Genomic DNA, 16,395 nt, shown 5'->3' with positions numbered 1-16,395 from the left:
AAAATCCTCTAAAATGTCTAGCTACATATCCCAGAATAATGAGTGAAACTATAATAGTACATGTACTTACATACACCAGCTTGCCCAACAATCCAGGTCAGACGAAGGAACAGCATAACACCCCAGATGTTGAGAATACATCTTACCTGGAAATGATGAAATCATTTCTTCATTGAGATGCTTTGAATAGATACTATACAAATATGACTTTATAAATATGTATCACTCCTCTGGCAATCGAAGTACTTTATACGTAACTGTAACATTTGTGGTTGAAAATCCACTGTTTGTCTCTACAGTTTTGGTTTACATATTTTTGCTTACAAAAATAATGCCTCCGCGACACTTTGTGGTGGAGGCATAAAAAAGACTTGAAAATGGCTGCGGCATTTTAATAATCATACATGTATGTATATGCTGGAAAACTTCCTATGACACTTGAATCAGTGATTTGTGTTATTTGAAAGTACAATTCTACCACATGCATATGTTGACTTTAAGAAGCTGAGTAATATCAAATATATAACAGAGAATGGTAGAAGCTTCAGCAAATAATTAATTATTATTTTGGAAGCTTCGTGTTTTCACAAAGTAATGATACTGGTTATATAACCACTTTTGCCATTAATTACATGAGGGCAGTGATAGTATCAACTCCTAACAATTCCTCCAATGGTTACGTTTTTTTGTTTTGTTTTTTCCTGTTATGCTAGTGGAGGGAGAATTAATTTTTGTATTCATTATAACAGACAATAAAATACCTTGTATCCTTGTAGGCAATATATATTAAAATTCATAAAACACATGATTTGATATGACAGCAATGGAGGCTGACGGTAGTGAGAAGCCAATAATGCTAGCCTGAAAGAGTGAAGTTCAAACACTTGCACATTCCTGAGGGAGATTCATGGTAACTTTGTTGGGGATGCAATAGATATTATCTTCTTTGGCAGCAGAAAGGCTGTTTGGCTATATTCTATCCAGAAAAAATAAATTTTTATATACATTGTAGATTATTTCTCTCTTGCTGAATTAGTAAACAGATTTTTTTTTTCTGCTCTCTGACAAGCTGTGGCAACATTTACTTGAAAAATGCAATAAATCTGAGACAAACATTTCAAAAGGTTTTTTTTTTTGTTTTTTACATGAAATGAGCGATTTTCCATATAATTTCAGATCACCTTCTGTAAAGGATTTTATTGTCATTGTTGTTGCATAGGGATAAATTTTGTATAGGTCAGTAAAATCTCAGCAGCTAATGGCAAGTAGCAAACGTAGTGATGAAATTCTATTTTTTTTTGCATCTATACAACACCACAATACAAACCAGTACGCCCTTGATCCATCCGAACTTCATCGAGTTTGCTGCCCTCTGGTGCTGGGTCTCTGTATCTTCAGGGACATTTTCCATTGGAGAAGGCATCTGATGCAAAAACATAAATTTATTAAATGCAAATATTTGAAGACATACAACACACACAAGTGCGATCTCAGGGGTTACAGGAGTTTCAAGGAGCACTGTACAATCTAATGAAAATTAATACAATTGCCACCATCATGGGCACAGACACACTGTACTTGCTATCTGTCATTGAGATTTTATTGAATTAAATATCAATTTTAGAATTACTTACTCCCACAGAAATGATATTTGGCCAGCAAAGAATTTGTCAAGAAAAATTACCTTCAATAAGTTGTTTATCTTCTCATTGAATTCCTACATAGCTATGTATAATGATGGGAAAATAGCAACAAAGTTGCCAAAGTCTGTGATACAGTAATTTCAAGATCATAGTTTTGAATAACAAATACATGTTTTCTCCCTCATGCAAGTGAAAGGAAGATGCAGGGTATAATTGGAATATTACATCGATAGTCCCCTTCATGTTTACTCTATCTACAGTAAATCACCCTGCTGCTTTCACAGTTCATACAAATATTGACTTTGAATAAAGACGACAAGAAGTCATACATCACACAATGTATAATGTACATTGTACCTGTATGTCCTCCTGCTACAGTTAATACCCAATATGTGGCAGGTACATACATGTGTATTTTACATGTTTCATCCCACAGACAAATACATGTATGTGTACAACAGATACTGTACATGTGAATCTTCAAACAAAATTTGACACTGTTTAAAGGTGCTGCATTTCAAGTGCGCGCAAAGTACCAACACCAGATCACCATGCCACTCACGAAAGACAAAAGACAATGCAAGACACACTAAGCCTCAATGGGTAATCGATAGCCACCCATCTGCCTTGCTATACATGTATTTTATGCGAAAGTAAAGGGGCACACAGCTAATGACATGTTGCAAGCAAACAGAAGTAAAGGTAAGCGAGTAGGAATTGATAATTTTTGGAAGTGACAGTAAATCTCTCTCTCTCAGGACTTATGAAAATCTCTCTCTCTCAGGACTTGATAAAAATCTCCACCATCCATACTGAAAATTTTACATTTCATTATTGCACAGATTCTTTTTCCTATACATGCAGCAATACAACATGCATTAAAAAAACACACGCACACAGAAGGGTAAACTTCAATGCAAAACAACACTGTGTGTACTGTGCAAGAACATGAAGCCAAATGTAAAAAAAAAAAAAAGAGTCCAAAGCTTCCACAATAGCTTGAAAACATGCCACACCATGTCAATACAATACAAATGTTCTCACATAAATGCAAATAAATTCACCGGGAACCAAGCAAGAATCAACACAAATCTTATAACCTGCATATAAAGCAAATAATATCTTAATGAATTCATTTCCACCTACAGGATCCAAACTGTGGTCCAGATCACTACAAAAATGTAATCATCCATTCCTCGCATCATTATCAATTTTTTCCTGAAAATTTCATCCAAATCCTTCTATACATGTAACTTTTGAGATACTTGGCAAACAGACAGACAGACAAACAAACAGACAAAAAAAACAAACAAAGCAATGCCTGCAAAAACATACCACTGCTACAGTACCTATTGTAAAGCAAACCCCGCAAGTGACAAGTTTGCAGATCGCATTTATATCACGGTTTACACAATACTTTAAAGTCAATGAAGTAATTAACAGATAATGCCAGTTTTGTATGAACTGTAACTGTCACTTGAGCACACCAGCCCCATTCCCTTTGCTATCAACTTGCAAGCTGTGCTACCACCCCCCCCCCCCCCCATCACACACCCAAACTTCCAGTCAGCATTAAATTATAAGTAAATTTGTTTGCACATGGAAGCTACGTTTGTAGCATTGATGCAATGGCAAAGGTGCCTCCGAATGACGCATGGTACAACATTGTAGCTGCTCACACAGAATAGAATAACAAGGATTCCTGATTCTGGAGGGACACCCCTTGCTACCCTCACTACGAACACATGGTCCTCAAGAGTCAGTCCCTAAAATAAACCTTAATCTTCCCTGTATAGTACACAGACTCTGCAGCTCAAAGAGAAGCAGACCTGTACATGAATTCTCAAGCAGCCTACTCAACATTGATCACAGTTGACCAAGAGACTGCCAGTTCCTTCCATATTATATGTTACATTCATGATTCACAACTTGGTTTGGGCATCCACAAATTTTGGTGGATAAAAATTAACGACACTACAGCAAAACTGTTCTTGTATAATAGTGTCGTTTAACTAATTTCTTGCAATCAGTGGGATATTGCATAAGGAGCACTAACTGTACACTGCTCTGGTGCTCAAAGTTTTTCACATTGCCTGTTGTTGTTGGCAATATTCAATTTCACTCCTATAGACATTTGTTTTCATGCATAATATCACAAAGCAGAATTTCAAAACTACTGGCAGGCTTTTTTGTTTTACTCCCAAATTTTGCTTTTAAATCAAATCAAATTGAATTCAATTGATTTATTTCATTCTCATTTTTCTCCCAAAAAAACATAACACAAAGTAACATGAACAAATGTATTGCATCATACCAACATACAATGTAAATTACATATTGTATAGGTAATATATAAAGAAATTGTTTTCCCCAGCATTAACAAAAACAAGGAAAAATATCAATATCATCCTACCTGATGTGTGTGCACAAGTGATGTGGTACGGACTGTACATGTAGCTTTAATAGTCTATCTGTGTTGTTGTAGATCTGTGTTGTTCCGGTTGGAGTTTTATGCAACCGTCATCTGATGACGGTTGCATAAAACTCCAACTGGATTTTTTTCCGGTTGAAATCACAAAATTCTGGTTGGAAGCTCCCAACCAGAGTTTTTATGCAACGGATTTTACATTCTTATGTTAGCAACCTTAAAAAGTTTTACAAAATTTGTATGCAACGGGACCTGAAGTCCTATATGCATTAACTTCCCCTCTGGCATGAGTCTGTGTCTTGTATTGTATCAATATCCAACTTTATATTTCTTTAATTGCAGACATCTCCTGAAGTGATGTAATTCAAATCCTAAACTCAGGTCACCGTACAAGTGTATTGTGCAACAAGGAAGCAGTACTTGCAATGAGCGGACCATACAAAGTGTACAATCTTTGTACAAGGAACTGTTCCAACTCCAAAGCTAAATCAGAATTACCTTTATACCTACAATGTACAATCGTCTTACAATTTACCTTTACACAGCATGCCTTGTCAAAACACAACACTGGCATGGTGATTATACATACTGGATAATGTTTGTTCTTTTTAAACTACTGTAGCGGTTCAGCAGATACATGTGGCCCCCTGCAATAAAAGCAATTTTATGTAAACTTGTTATAAAAAAAACCACCTAAACGTAAACCTGTGCACTCTGAAGTAATGCAACGTACCAGGGAATAGTCATTTATTATATTCAGATGGGACTGAAGGTTAATGTATTACAGATTCTTATCTGAGCAACTGTGTCATCATGCTATAAAGTAAGAAAGACAGAAAATGAGTAATTTCTGACATCCATTATGATTACTATCTCTGCTATTCTACAGAGGTAATGGCTTTTAGAGATAACATGGGATGACGAGGAATTTAAACACTTAAACGGTCAATAGGCTTATTTGTCAAATTTATGGCAGTATCAAATTACAATGTTTGCATTCTTGTGAAGGTACAAGTACACTGTAGAATAAATGATGGCAGACTGCTATAACATGTCTTTCTTCCTCACTCTGTTTTCTTCCGGGTATTTCAGAATGTCTATTTGGCATGGACATAGGCATTTATTCAAATTAATCAATGTCTGAATGAATGTCTGAATTAATCAATATCTGAATGTATTTACAATGTATGATTCTAAGAGGATGTGAGGCTGAATCCTGAACCTTGAGCTCAATTCCACATTATATATACATGTAACATGTAGACCATGTACATGTATGTTTATACACTGTAGATGCATAGAATGATATAATTTATCAAATAGTGTGTGAGGGTTCATCAAAACCAGACTTTCAGTATTGTATTTTCACAACATGGAGATGTGTAGCAACTGGTTCCATGATGATTGTTAATGTGACAATTGCTCCCATTACAATGTACATTGTACATATCTGCACACCAAGCCAAACATTATTTCTACCAAAAAACATAAACCCTTACCCTAATCCTAATCCTCATATATCAAACTGAACCTAAAACCCTATCACAACCCTCACCCTAACCTAATAAAAGTCCTTGGAGAAAATAAGACTGGAGCAATTGTCGCAGAGGCAAATGTTGTGTCACGGTACGTAGCAACCACATTATGCAAATCATATGAGGTGATGTCATTGCTTTACATATTTCTCAGAGGTTGTGCTAGACTCACGCAAGGCTGTTCAGCACAATCTTTACCTCAGAGCATGGACCTATAACGTTGTAGGTCCATGCTCAGAGTCACCCCAGACACTTTGTGCCATAACCTTTCAGTCCCCATTGTCTGGGATGAACAATGAACATCTCTTGGAGGTTGTGCTGTGTGTTAGGGGACTCTAAATGGTGGAATTAGATAAATCTCTCTTTTGAATTCTTAAAATTACCTGAAAGTCTGATGCCACTTGATGTATGACAACGATTTGACACAATAATCATATTTACTGGACTGGATGTGAAAATATTGTAAATATATGCTTTTTCATAGAAAACATATCATGTAGATTGTACAGTTAAACTATTTTGCAATGTTCAGGTCAATTGATGGATACTGCCAGCTCACTGAACAGATTTACAAACATGAGCTGTTCATTTCCATTGAATCCCAACATAATATCTACCAACACTTGTATGTTTACCACATGTACTTGTATAAAGTAATGTTGACTATCACTCTTGATATCGAAAATCAAATCCATCAGAAGTTTCTTGAAAATGTGAAAAGTTGTTGTTAGTATTTAAAAGCAGAGATATAATATGCAAAAAAAAAGGCAATTGATAAGCATGTTAGGACAATCACAGACATTAACAAAACATGTACTGTAACATGAGACAGGAACATACAATGTACGGTAAGTATTTTGTACCCCACACATCTGGCTGCTTGAAACACAGACTGTACATTACAGTAGTCCATGAGGAAGGAACCATTCCATATGACATGTAATAGCAAGGTTTAGTAGGCCAGAGCAAGAAAACGTAGTAACTTTATAGTAGACCAGAGCAAGAAAAGGAGTAAAAAAGAGTAAAAACAAAAAAGAAACACATCATTGTAGTACAGATTTATATCAAAAACCCATGTACATGTAATGCCTGTTCTGCAAAGTTCCCCTGAAATTAACACTCTCTGCTCCAGTGTGTGTACAGCGCTATGGCGTTTTCTCTGCGAATCAACACTCACAGCACACAAAGGGTTAAAATGATGCATACTCTACACTATCTGGAAGTTATCAACACCACAAGCAGAGGACACTGCTCTGTGTTGAGGGATCTGTCACAATGCGGTGAGGCCAAGCCGGTCCAGATGCGTCATTTTGCCATACACTTGTACATCTAAAAAGAAAAAACCTTATAACTAAAACATCTCCTTTCTGACATGGTGTGTTACCATGACTCATGATCGACCAGCTTAAAAGGAAACATTCATTAAAACTGAGACTCTTTATCTAACATCAAATCTCATACCATTACATAGCTACCTCCAATGTGTATGATGGCATCATGCTCTTACAATCCGAGGGAATGTATTAAAAGTGGACAGACACGCAACAACAAAGAAGCCCTGAATTTTACAGAGACTCCAACTCTCCCGTTTTCAACGGGAGATCTCCCGCCGAAAACCCATTTTTGCAAAATCTCCCGTTCTTCTGCTTGAGATTTCATTTCTCCCGCCCTGGCTCTTTGACTCCCATTGGACAGGATTTCTTACTTACTGAGTATTTCTATCATATGTTGAAGAAAATAAGCCTTAAATAGCACCAGAGAACATCTGGAACCCTAGGAACTTTGCGCTTCGCACCCATCAACTTGGAGTCTCCCGTTTGCTGGGGGTTTCAGGCGGGAGAATCTCCAGATCAGAAGGTGCTTTGGGTTGGAGTCTCTGAATTTACCTCATCAAGCCCACTACAATGTCACACTGAATCTCATGGAAGGGTCTGAATCCAATTCCAGCAATACTGAATTTACATAATTGTACAATATACTGTACTTTTGGCTGTATGAATTCTGAATACCTGTAAACAGTGCAGGGCCCCATTTCATAAAAAGATGTTAGGATGGCAACTCTTGGTGGAATGACAACTTCCAATAGCAACAGCCAATCAGGAAGATGGATTCTTGTCGTTACTATGACAATTGTCATCCCAGCAAGAGTTGCTATCATATCAACTTTTTATGAAATGGGGCCCAGGACGCTTTTATATTTCATCCTTTTCCACTGATTTGTCTAAACAGCTTTTACTACCTGGTAAGCTGCATTTGTGAGCCTGACAGCTGCATGAAACTACAAAGTATACTTTAATATTCGGTAAAAGTACTTCTCAATACTGAAAGCGTACAATCAGTATTTCGGCGCAAGTTTGTGATTTTTGTTCCCCCCTGGTCATCTATGTGTGTCTCTTATATCCATCAAAACCCAGAATTACTATATAAAGTGAATTATACATTTTTTTTTTCAAACATAAAGTCAAAATGTAATCTATGAATCTTCCTTTTATGACATAATCTGCATGTAAATTGAACATTAACCATGTGCACTCACATTTTGTAGAGTACACACAAATTCAATAAACAATTGTGGACAAGGTGACTCATGCTCAGAAGCACAACAATTAAAAGTCAAACAATATGGATTGGTTTCCACTTTGAAATATCAAACAGTATAATTCACAGGTGTTGAACACCCAATGAGGTACGCACCATATTTTTTGAACCACAATGCTAGATTCATATCATTTGACTAGTATGATACCAGACTTCCCAACCTTTCTGACTGAAGATTTCACTCAGAAGTGGGAAAGAAAGAGCAGTTCCCATTATAGTAAAATTGTCAAGAAAAAAGAGGAAACTCATATTGAAACATGAGCTGGGAATAGTTGAAAATTCAGATTCTTTTCTCCAAATTCAGAATGGTTGGGAGGTCTGTGATACAGTACCAGTTGAATTGCTTCTTATGCATGCAGCTATGGGCCAGCAGTGAATACCAGAGACTCCAACTCTCCCGTTTTCGACGGGAGATCTCCCGCCGAAAACCCATTTTTGCAGAATCTCCCGTTCTCCCGCTTGAGATTTAATTTCTCCCACCCTGGCTCTGTGTCTCCCGTTGGAAATGATTTCTTACTTTTATATCGCTATCGTATGTCAGGCCTTGAATTAACCGACGGCCACCGACGGCCATGGCCGTCGGTGCCCCTCTCGTTGGCCGCAATGCCTTTCTTTCCTTGATCAAAGTTACGGCCAAAAAAAAATGTGCCCTTTTTCTTGAGGCAGTGGTGCCCCTTTTAGAATGAAAGTTATTATTTATGACGTATAATATGCCCTTTCTCAAATGCTACTCAAATATCATACCTTCAGTTCACTCTGATTCAATATATCTGATTCAAACTCAAAGTATCTTTCCGAGATACAAGACAACGTGTACACGTGTACATGTGTCTGCACCCGACCGGCTTTTACCGTCCCGACTGCCTCCGCAGCAGCGCAGCGGCCATAGAGTTACTAGTACTAGCTAGGCAGCGGCGAACCGGGGCAAGTGGTCGCAAACTATGCTAAAAAATGCCAGGCCTGTCGGACGGCTGCGAGCATTGCCATCTCTCTCGCTCTGCATTCATGCCCGCCCGACCCGCGCCGCATGCTCAAAGCAAAATGGCGCCTGAAGTGCTCCAAGGCGAGCGCGGTGTGTGCGTTGAGAACGTACTGTATTACAGAACCTACATCGTATTGCGTATGGCCTACTGCCTAACGTCGTCTGCTGCGGAGAGATCTTATGCGTGCGTGCGCTGCTGGAGTGTAGCAGCACGGTCGATAGCGTACAGCTCTATGGGGCATTCACATCACGTATAAACACCCAACATGCCCTTTCGAATGTGGCCTTGGTGCCCCTCTGACTGACCCAAGTGCCCTGGCCTCTTGGAAAAAGTGCCCTTTTCTAAATGGCCGTGCCCCTCCAAAATCCTATTTCGAGGCCTGGTATGTTGAAAAAATAAGCCTTAGATAGCACAGTGAGCATCTAGAACCCGAGGAACTTCGCGATTTGCACACATGAACTTGGAGTCTCCCGTTTGCTAGGGGTTTCGGGCGGGAGAATCTCCAGATCAGAAGGTGCTTGGGGTTGGAGTCTCTGGAATACAGTGTTTCCAGTACCATTTGTACTAGTTCCAAGCGCGATGAACTGAATTACTGGATCCTTTTAGCTCAGCATTGGGGTAGTAGGAGTGAAGATTACTCGTGAGGAGAGCAGTTGGTGGGGCGAGGGCAAGATGTATTGGTCCCTGTCACAAACCAATTATGAATGCACCTGACACCATTTTGAGTATTAACAAGTCCACTGGACAGCATTATTTCCCAACCATCAAAGGAGCATATGGATGGATTAAAATGCATGAAATAAACAATTTACTATTAAAATTCATAGCTAATTCCACCTAAAATGTAACACTCTCATCAATAGGAAGTTTTAGATTTGCGATGTTGATACAGACATTTAGACAATGATTGCATCCAGATTGGCCGTTTTCCTCTCTTGCTGCATCACATTGCAAAATAGTTTTAGATTATACTCTCGAGGACGCAGCGTACACAAAATAAAATGGGGCCCCAATATTGGTCTCTACTCTAGTGTTCACGTAATTGCTCTCAGCCAATCATTTGATACTTCATACTTGGATCCATATTAACCATCTTAATATAAAACTTCATAGATTTCAGTCAGAACCCGTAACATGAGTTCCTGAACCCTAATAATACCATACATTTATGTAAAATTTGAAGGTTTAAAGCCCTTGTGATACAAAACTGTACCATATACAGCATAGTTTCATGTACAACATATCATACAGTAAGGTATAAAAATACACTTTCTACTGATATGCAGTAGTTATGTGACACAAATGTTAAAGGTCAAAGAGGCACAAACTCCCCTAAGAGAAGAGTGCACACTATAATCTGGACCTGTGCATCATATCCCTGACATTATAATCAGACACCCAAAGAAACTTTCGCATGCAGCATAGTTACAATTGTACACGTGTATGTGAATGGAATGCACACTGCAGTGATTGATTTTGATAGCATACTACATGTGTACATGTGCCTCCAGCTAAACAAGCACCGTTAGCAACAGGCCGGCAATGTGAATTACTGCAGAGACAGATGACAATTTCAATTCATTCAATCATACTGTCACATGCACTGGTCCCCTTGACAACCTTATTGAGAAAAACAAAATAGATCGGAAAAAAAAAGTAACTAGAGAAGCACTCAGAGAGCGCAGACCTCCGCCAAGCATGCAGCTCATTTCCACCACTGATCTTGTTCTTCCATAGAGGTATCAGCATTTTGATTTCCACCCACGTATTTATAACATTGTGTGCTGAAGTTGCCTGATTTCCCAATATAGAAGTCTTTGTTACGTCATAAACCCTCAGCTGCACGGCGCGTCTCACCCCAGCGGAAACTAGAGCACGCACTTCAGTGCGCGCAGGCAAACCTCAAATACGCGCAGCCTGAACTCCAAAGTTCATTGACCCTACCTGCCAAAATATCAAAAATCCTTCATAAATTCTTCAAAAATTCTCGGATCTCTACCAAAAGTTAATCGTTTGTTACTTGTGTCATTCTCAACCTTTCCTGCAAGTTTCATCCCAATCCGTTAACTACTTTTTGAGTTATTTTGCACATGGACAAACTAACTAACGAACTAACTAACAAACAAAGCAACGCCCACACGGTAATGAAAACATAACCTCCTCCCTTGGCGGAGGTAATTAAAAGGCATTGTTGTCAATGCCATTTTCAGATCTATGGAACACTACAATGTAAATCCTGGAGAGTGTAGCATACGTTATGTTGTACAAGGTTAGGACAAAATTCACTTTACCATTCCATGGTGAGATATTTTAAAAAAAAAAATCAAATGCAAAGTCTTGTTCAATGTATACCAAATATGACGACTTAACAATTCCTGTTCAAAAAAGTCTGACATTATTAAAAGGAGTACTATACAAAGTACAAAATAGAATTGTACAGCTGTAACAGGTTTTTACTCTTTTTTTTTTGTTGTTGAAGTGCATACACAAGTATATTCAAAAGAAATACCTGTAGGAAAATGTATACGTCTTACTAAAATATTTGAATCAAATTGTCTTTATTTTGTTTCAGGTTTTTTTTTTCTGTTTTTGTTGTGTGGTCTGCATTTAATTTTTATCATATTTTTTTTTTACTGTTTAGAAGTAGCTCTGTTGCACATTGTAGTTTTGTGAGTTCTGCGAATTACAGTACATGTTGTAGGACCGTGAAGTTAACAACACACAAAAACATTGCCACATACAGTATGCTACTACGGTAATAGCGCATTTACAACAGCCTTGGTCTAAATTCGCAAAAACAACATCTCGCGAAAATGTCTGTGACCTCCCAATTTGTGAAAACATATCTGTACGCAAAAATAACAGAGTTATACAGTTACATTTTCCATTTTCCATAACATCACAAATGTGTACATTTAGCCTCATATAGTCTTCTCATCCAGCCGTGTAACTCCTTGGTAGAACCGACACTAAATTCCTAAAATTTCAATGGATTGTTTGATTTTCTGTGAACTTTCACTGATGTGTTCTATGAAGACTGCTGCATGGGTATACTCAATCCACAATATTTGGGTTTCATTCCCCTTTACGAGAGAATCAACAAAGATGGCAAAACTGAATATGTGAATTGTGACATTATGAATGTTACAATCAGTGTAACTTCAAATCAAACTGAGAACACGTAAATGTACCCTCATTTGATTTCAAAGCAGAATATGTTTTCTAATCTGCATGTCAATGTGTTACATGCTGGTACACTTGTACATCCGGAACTTTCAGTGACCCTAATCATTGCAAGTTCATTCACTGACAAATATTTTGTATACAATGTGCGCAAATCATACTAAATGCACTGCAGAATAGAGGGTGGATATCACGAAAGTCACAAAGTAATACTGCATGCTATAAAAAATAGTTTGTGCACAGATATACATGTAAATGCAGCTCATATCTTCTCAAGAAGATATTAGATATTGTTTGACAGACCGATACTGCAAGTCAAGCTTGGTGATCAAATTTTTTCCAGGCACACACAGGGAAACAAAGCACACCAAGCAACTTCAAACACAGAAACAAGATCAAACACAGAAAAAACATTAAAAAATAAAAAAATGTCCTGTCCCATCCCGCTCTGAGCAACCTGACATTATGGAGCCTGATAATTTGATAGCAGATCAGGATGTTCTCTATTAGCATCGTTTTACGCTAAGATCTAGAAGATTTTCTCTAGCAGGAACTGCGGATTTACTGCACGAGACAATTTGGCTTAGGTTTACGTGTTGTGGGGCATCAGGTCAGACAAATGCCATCTTAAATTCCCATTGACGGCAGCTGCCAAAAAATCAGCCAAGCAGATAAACTGTAATCATGTCCAATCAGCTCAATAGATCTGAGATCTCTGAGACTTCATGGCAAGTAGATCTTTACCTACCACCATAATTATCATTGGCTCTCTAAACATAATGTATTTAATGTACAAGTGTACCTATATCCATTCATTTTAATATCTCCATACAATGACTTACTCTGACTATATCAGGAGAAGGGGTAAAGTCAAGCTTGCAAAAGAAAACAAAAAATCAACAACAAATGATTACATGTACCTTCAACACAGAAGTGAAACTTCTTTGCACAGCTGTTAAATTGTTCATTCATTCCATGAACTATCATAATTGCTCTGTGTGCTCATCTTTCACCGATTACATTTCACTGAAACTTGACATCATGACTTGGTTGAACAGCAAATATGAAAGTACAGAGACCTATCTGCTTACATGAATTACATACAACTGTACAAAAGAAACAAAGATTACATTGTACCTGTGATCATTTCCTGTCTGTTGTTTTATTTTACTGACATTCAGTGACTTTAATACAATTTAAGCCTGTCTTCTTTTTTGGCTATGGGAAGATTGCTCCTTTTAAGAATGAAGGTTAGAGCACGTCAGTCCAATATGATGAGACATCATGGTGGCAAATTATAGTACCGTTAGTCGTGTCTTGGATAAGGATAACATGAGACCTTGATGTGTTTTGCAGGGCACTCTTTAATAGGGGTTGGTATGTCAGAAATGCAATACAGAATTCATTGCACTTTATGAGGGGTCTACTGAGGTGCAATCAAGACAGCATATTAGATGACTGTGATGTTCAAACAGGCTTCTCTTCCTGCACTCATCCATTTTTAAAAAAAACTTTCAATATGTACACAATGTGTAGGCCTATTGTGCATATTGTAGATGATTGTACATACAGTGCATTTAAGATATTTCACTCTTTGATTTTTTACCTTTTAGACATTACAAGTTTAATAGAATGTAATGTACAAGTTTGGCTTTTTTGACTAACACGGGAAAATCATAATTTGTGAGAGGAGAAGTTGTGAATATTATTGGGACATTGTTCTCATATATCTAATATTTTATCTAATTGCTCACAAATTTCCACAATGATTTTGAATATTTTGCTATGCATAGGAAACAACATGCAGCATAGAATGTAATTTCGACAGTTATTTTTTTCTTATACTTTGATTATTCCAAACAGCTGTCCATACTAAACCCATATTGAACAAGATAGATTGAAACTTAAAGATCCTAACTTTTTAAATTATGTACAATATGAAGTATATTAATACCATGGTTTTATGACTCAAATACCTTGATTGGTTCATGAAGCTCGTGCAATGTGGGTCTCTGCTTGGCACTTGCAGATGTAGAGAAAAGATTGCGATAGTAGTCCAGTGACGGCACCACCTCAATGGTATTCTGGCCAAAGGTCTGCATGGCCATGGAGTGGTCAAAGTCCTCATTGCCAGAGGGGCTGGACGGGCCATCTGAGTTGAGACCACTACTGCTCTCCGGAGAACCCTTCTCCTTGTCCACCTTAGAGGCTGACTGAGGCTTTTCACTGACGATATTGACCTGGAAGCGGCCCGGCCTCGGCGAGCTTTTCGTTCCGCCTCCCTCCTGGGCCAGGCCCGCCTCCTGGCGGTTGCTGTCCTCCTGTTTATTGAGATCCTCCATCTCGACCTCACTCTTCAAGACGCCCACATCACCACTCATCTCAGAGTGGCCTTAGGGTCTGCCCAACTTAGAACCTGTCCTTGTTTCAGTCTCAGCAAAAGTCTCTTTTAACCTGATCATAATGTATAAAGAGAAAAAAGAATATGATGATGATGAACAAAAAAAAAACAACAACAACAAAACAGTGATTTCACAATTTATAACTTTTGCTGGATAAAACAGAACCCAGGTCTACCATATTGATTATTAAAGGCAGCCTAACAGTATTGCCAGGTAAGAAATTATCTTCAATTGCTATACATTTCAATTATACGTTCATCACTTAACATTATGAATGTTACAGTACATTTTTTTCCTTCTTATTCCACACAAAGGACAATCTTGGGCAATATTTTGCCACGATGTAATAGTACACATCCATCACTCAATGCAAAGGTCTAAAACAGAGAGCGATATAACACTAGCTTAGCCCCTGCATGCGCCCAGTCAAAGCCACTGTATGTGTGTGTGTGTGTGTGTGTAACGATATAGATGAAATTACCTACTTTACTTGCATGTGTGCTGCTGATTGAAGGACTTGCTCCTCCAACATTATCCCATTTCTTTGCAGCAGTCTTCACTGCACTGGCTACCAGTGTCCAAACAGGATGGAGTTTAAATTCGGCTCCACACATGGAAAGCAGTACATTCTTCGACTTCGACTTCAAATGTTTGCAAACTCTGGTTTTAGAATATGTTCCTGGCCGAAATCTCCATATTTTTATAATTATCACTGGTAAACAGCAGTCCAAAGAACAATCTTAACTTGTTGGAGAAAAAGCTTTTATTTGTGCATCTCTCTCTCTCTCCATCTCTCTTTGACTCTGGAATGCTCAGCATTAATTGACTCCATGTATGATGTAGGGCCTACAGTAGATCATCTCTACTCGGCCTGGTACAGAGCAGAAATACTAAAGTCCCCCAAGAGTAGCCTCACTAGTCACACAATGCACACACGTACAGTTAGTCGTACACCAGTGCCACCAGGTGCTTGTTTCACAAAGAATTTGAGAATTAAGTCAATCTTACAATTTAGAATTGGTTGTTTAATAGCCTGTCACCATCCATTTCAAATTTTTGACATTGATATTTCATTTAGAAATTTTAGGCCTACAGTGCACTGCATGCAATGGCTACAGAATAATTCATTTGTTACTTGGAATTTATAGACACTAAATATGGGTTGTAAGTTGCATTATCAATGATGTCTCCAAAATCTTAATTTTCATTAGAAAGTCAAACAAAATTGAAGACACACACAACATCAACATATTATGTAATACATCGCATGGCCGCATTCAGTTTAGCGTTAGTCAATCTTGATTTTAAGATCGACTTGGCCAGTTGGGGCTTCTTTGTGTGAAACAGGCACCTGATCCCATAAACCCGGGCCAGGGCGCCCCTTGTATTGTACAAACTTAATGTAGACATCTAGCACTATGCACTATAAACAACAGTTAATTAGAACCTCTAGTAGATATACACAGAGCCAGAGAGGTCTACTGTGAGCTGTGGGAGCGTTCGGGCTGGTCGCAGTACTAGTGATTGATTGATCCCACGTACAAAAGTAAACTGCTGCGCCCGCCCGCTCGCCGCCGCGCCGGGCGGGCTGTCTGAGAACGGTCGGAATGAAGCAGGTGGGTC

General features: G+C 38.3%; 1 protein-coding gene across 1 annotated transcript in view; it reads right to left on the bottom strand.

Annotated features, from left to right (window-relative positions):
- LOC139736839 (solute carrier family 12 member 2-like) overlaps positions 1-16,395 on the bottom strand; it is a 55,377-nt gene that overhangs the window by 38,840 nt on the left and 142 nt on the right. The window contains exons 2-4 of the mRNA XM_071647502.1: positions 14,347-14,824; positions 1,328-1,423; positions 71-146 (exon numbers count right to left, since the gene is read on the bottom strand). Coding sequence (XP_071503603.1) covers positions 71-146; positions 1,328-1,423; positions 14,347-14,751 — 577 coding nt within the window. The 5' untranslated portion in view covers positions 14,752-14,824. The remainder of the gene's footprint in view (positions 1-70; positions 147-1,327; positions 1,424-14,346; positions 14,825-16,395) is intronic.

Source organism: Diadema antillarum, unplaced genomic scaffold, assembly GCF_040938485.1.
Source record: "Diadema antillarum isolate AM-2024a unplaced genomic scaffold, OU_Dant_1.0 seq00000665_RagTag, whole genome shotgun sequence".
Classification (NCBI taxonomy): Eukaryota; Metazoa; Echinodermata; class Echinoidea; order Diadematoida; family Diadematidae; genus Diadema; species Diadema antillarum.
This window is presented reverse-complemented; position numbering and strand designations above follow the sequence as displayed.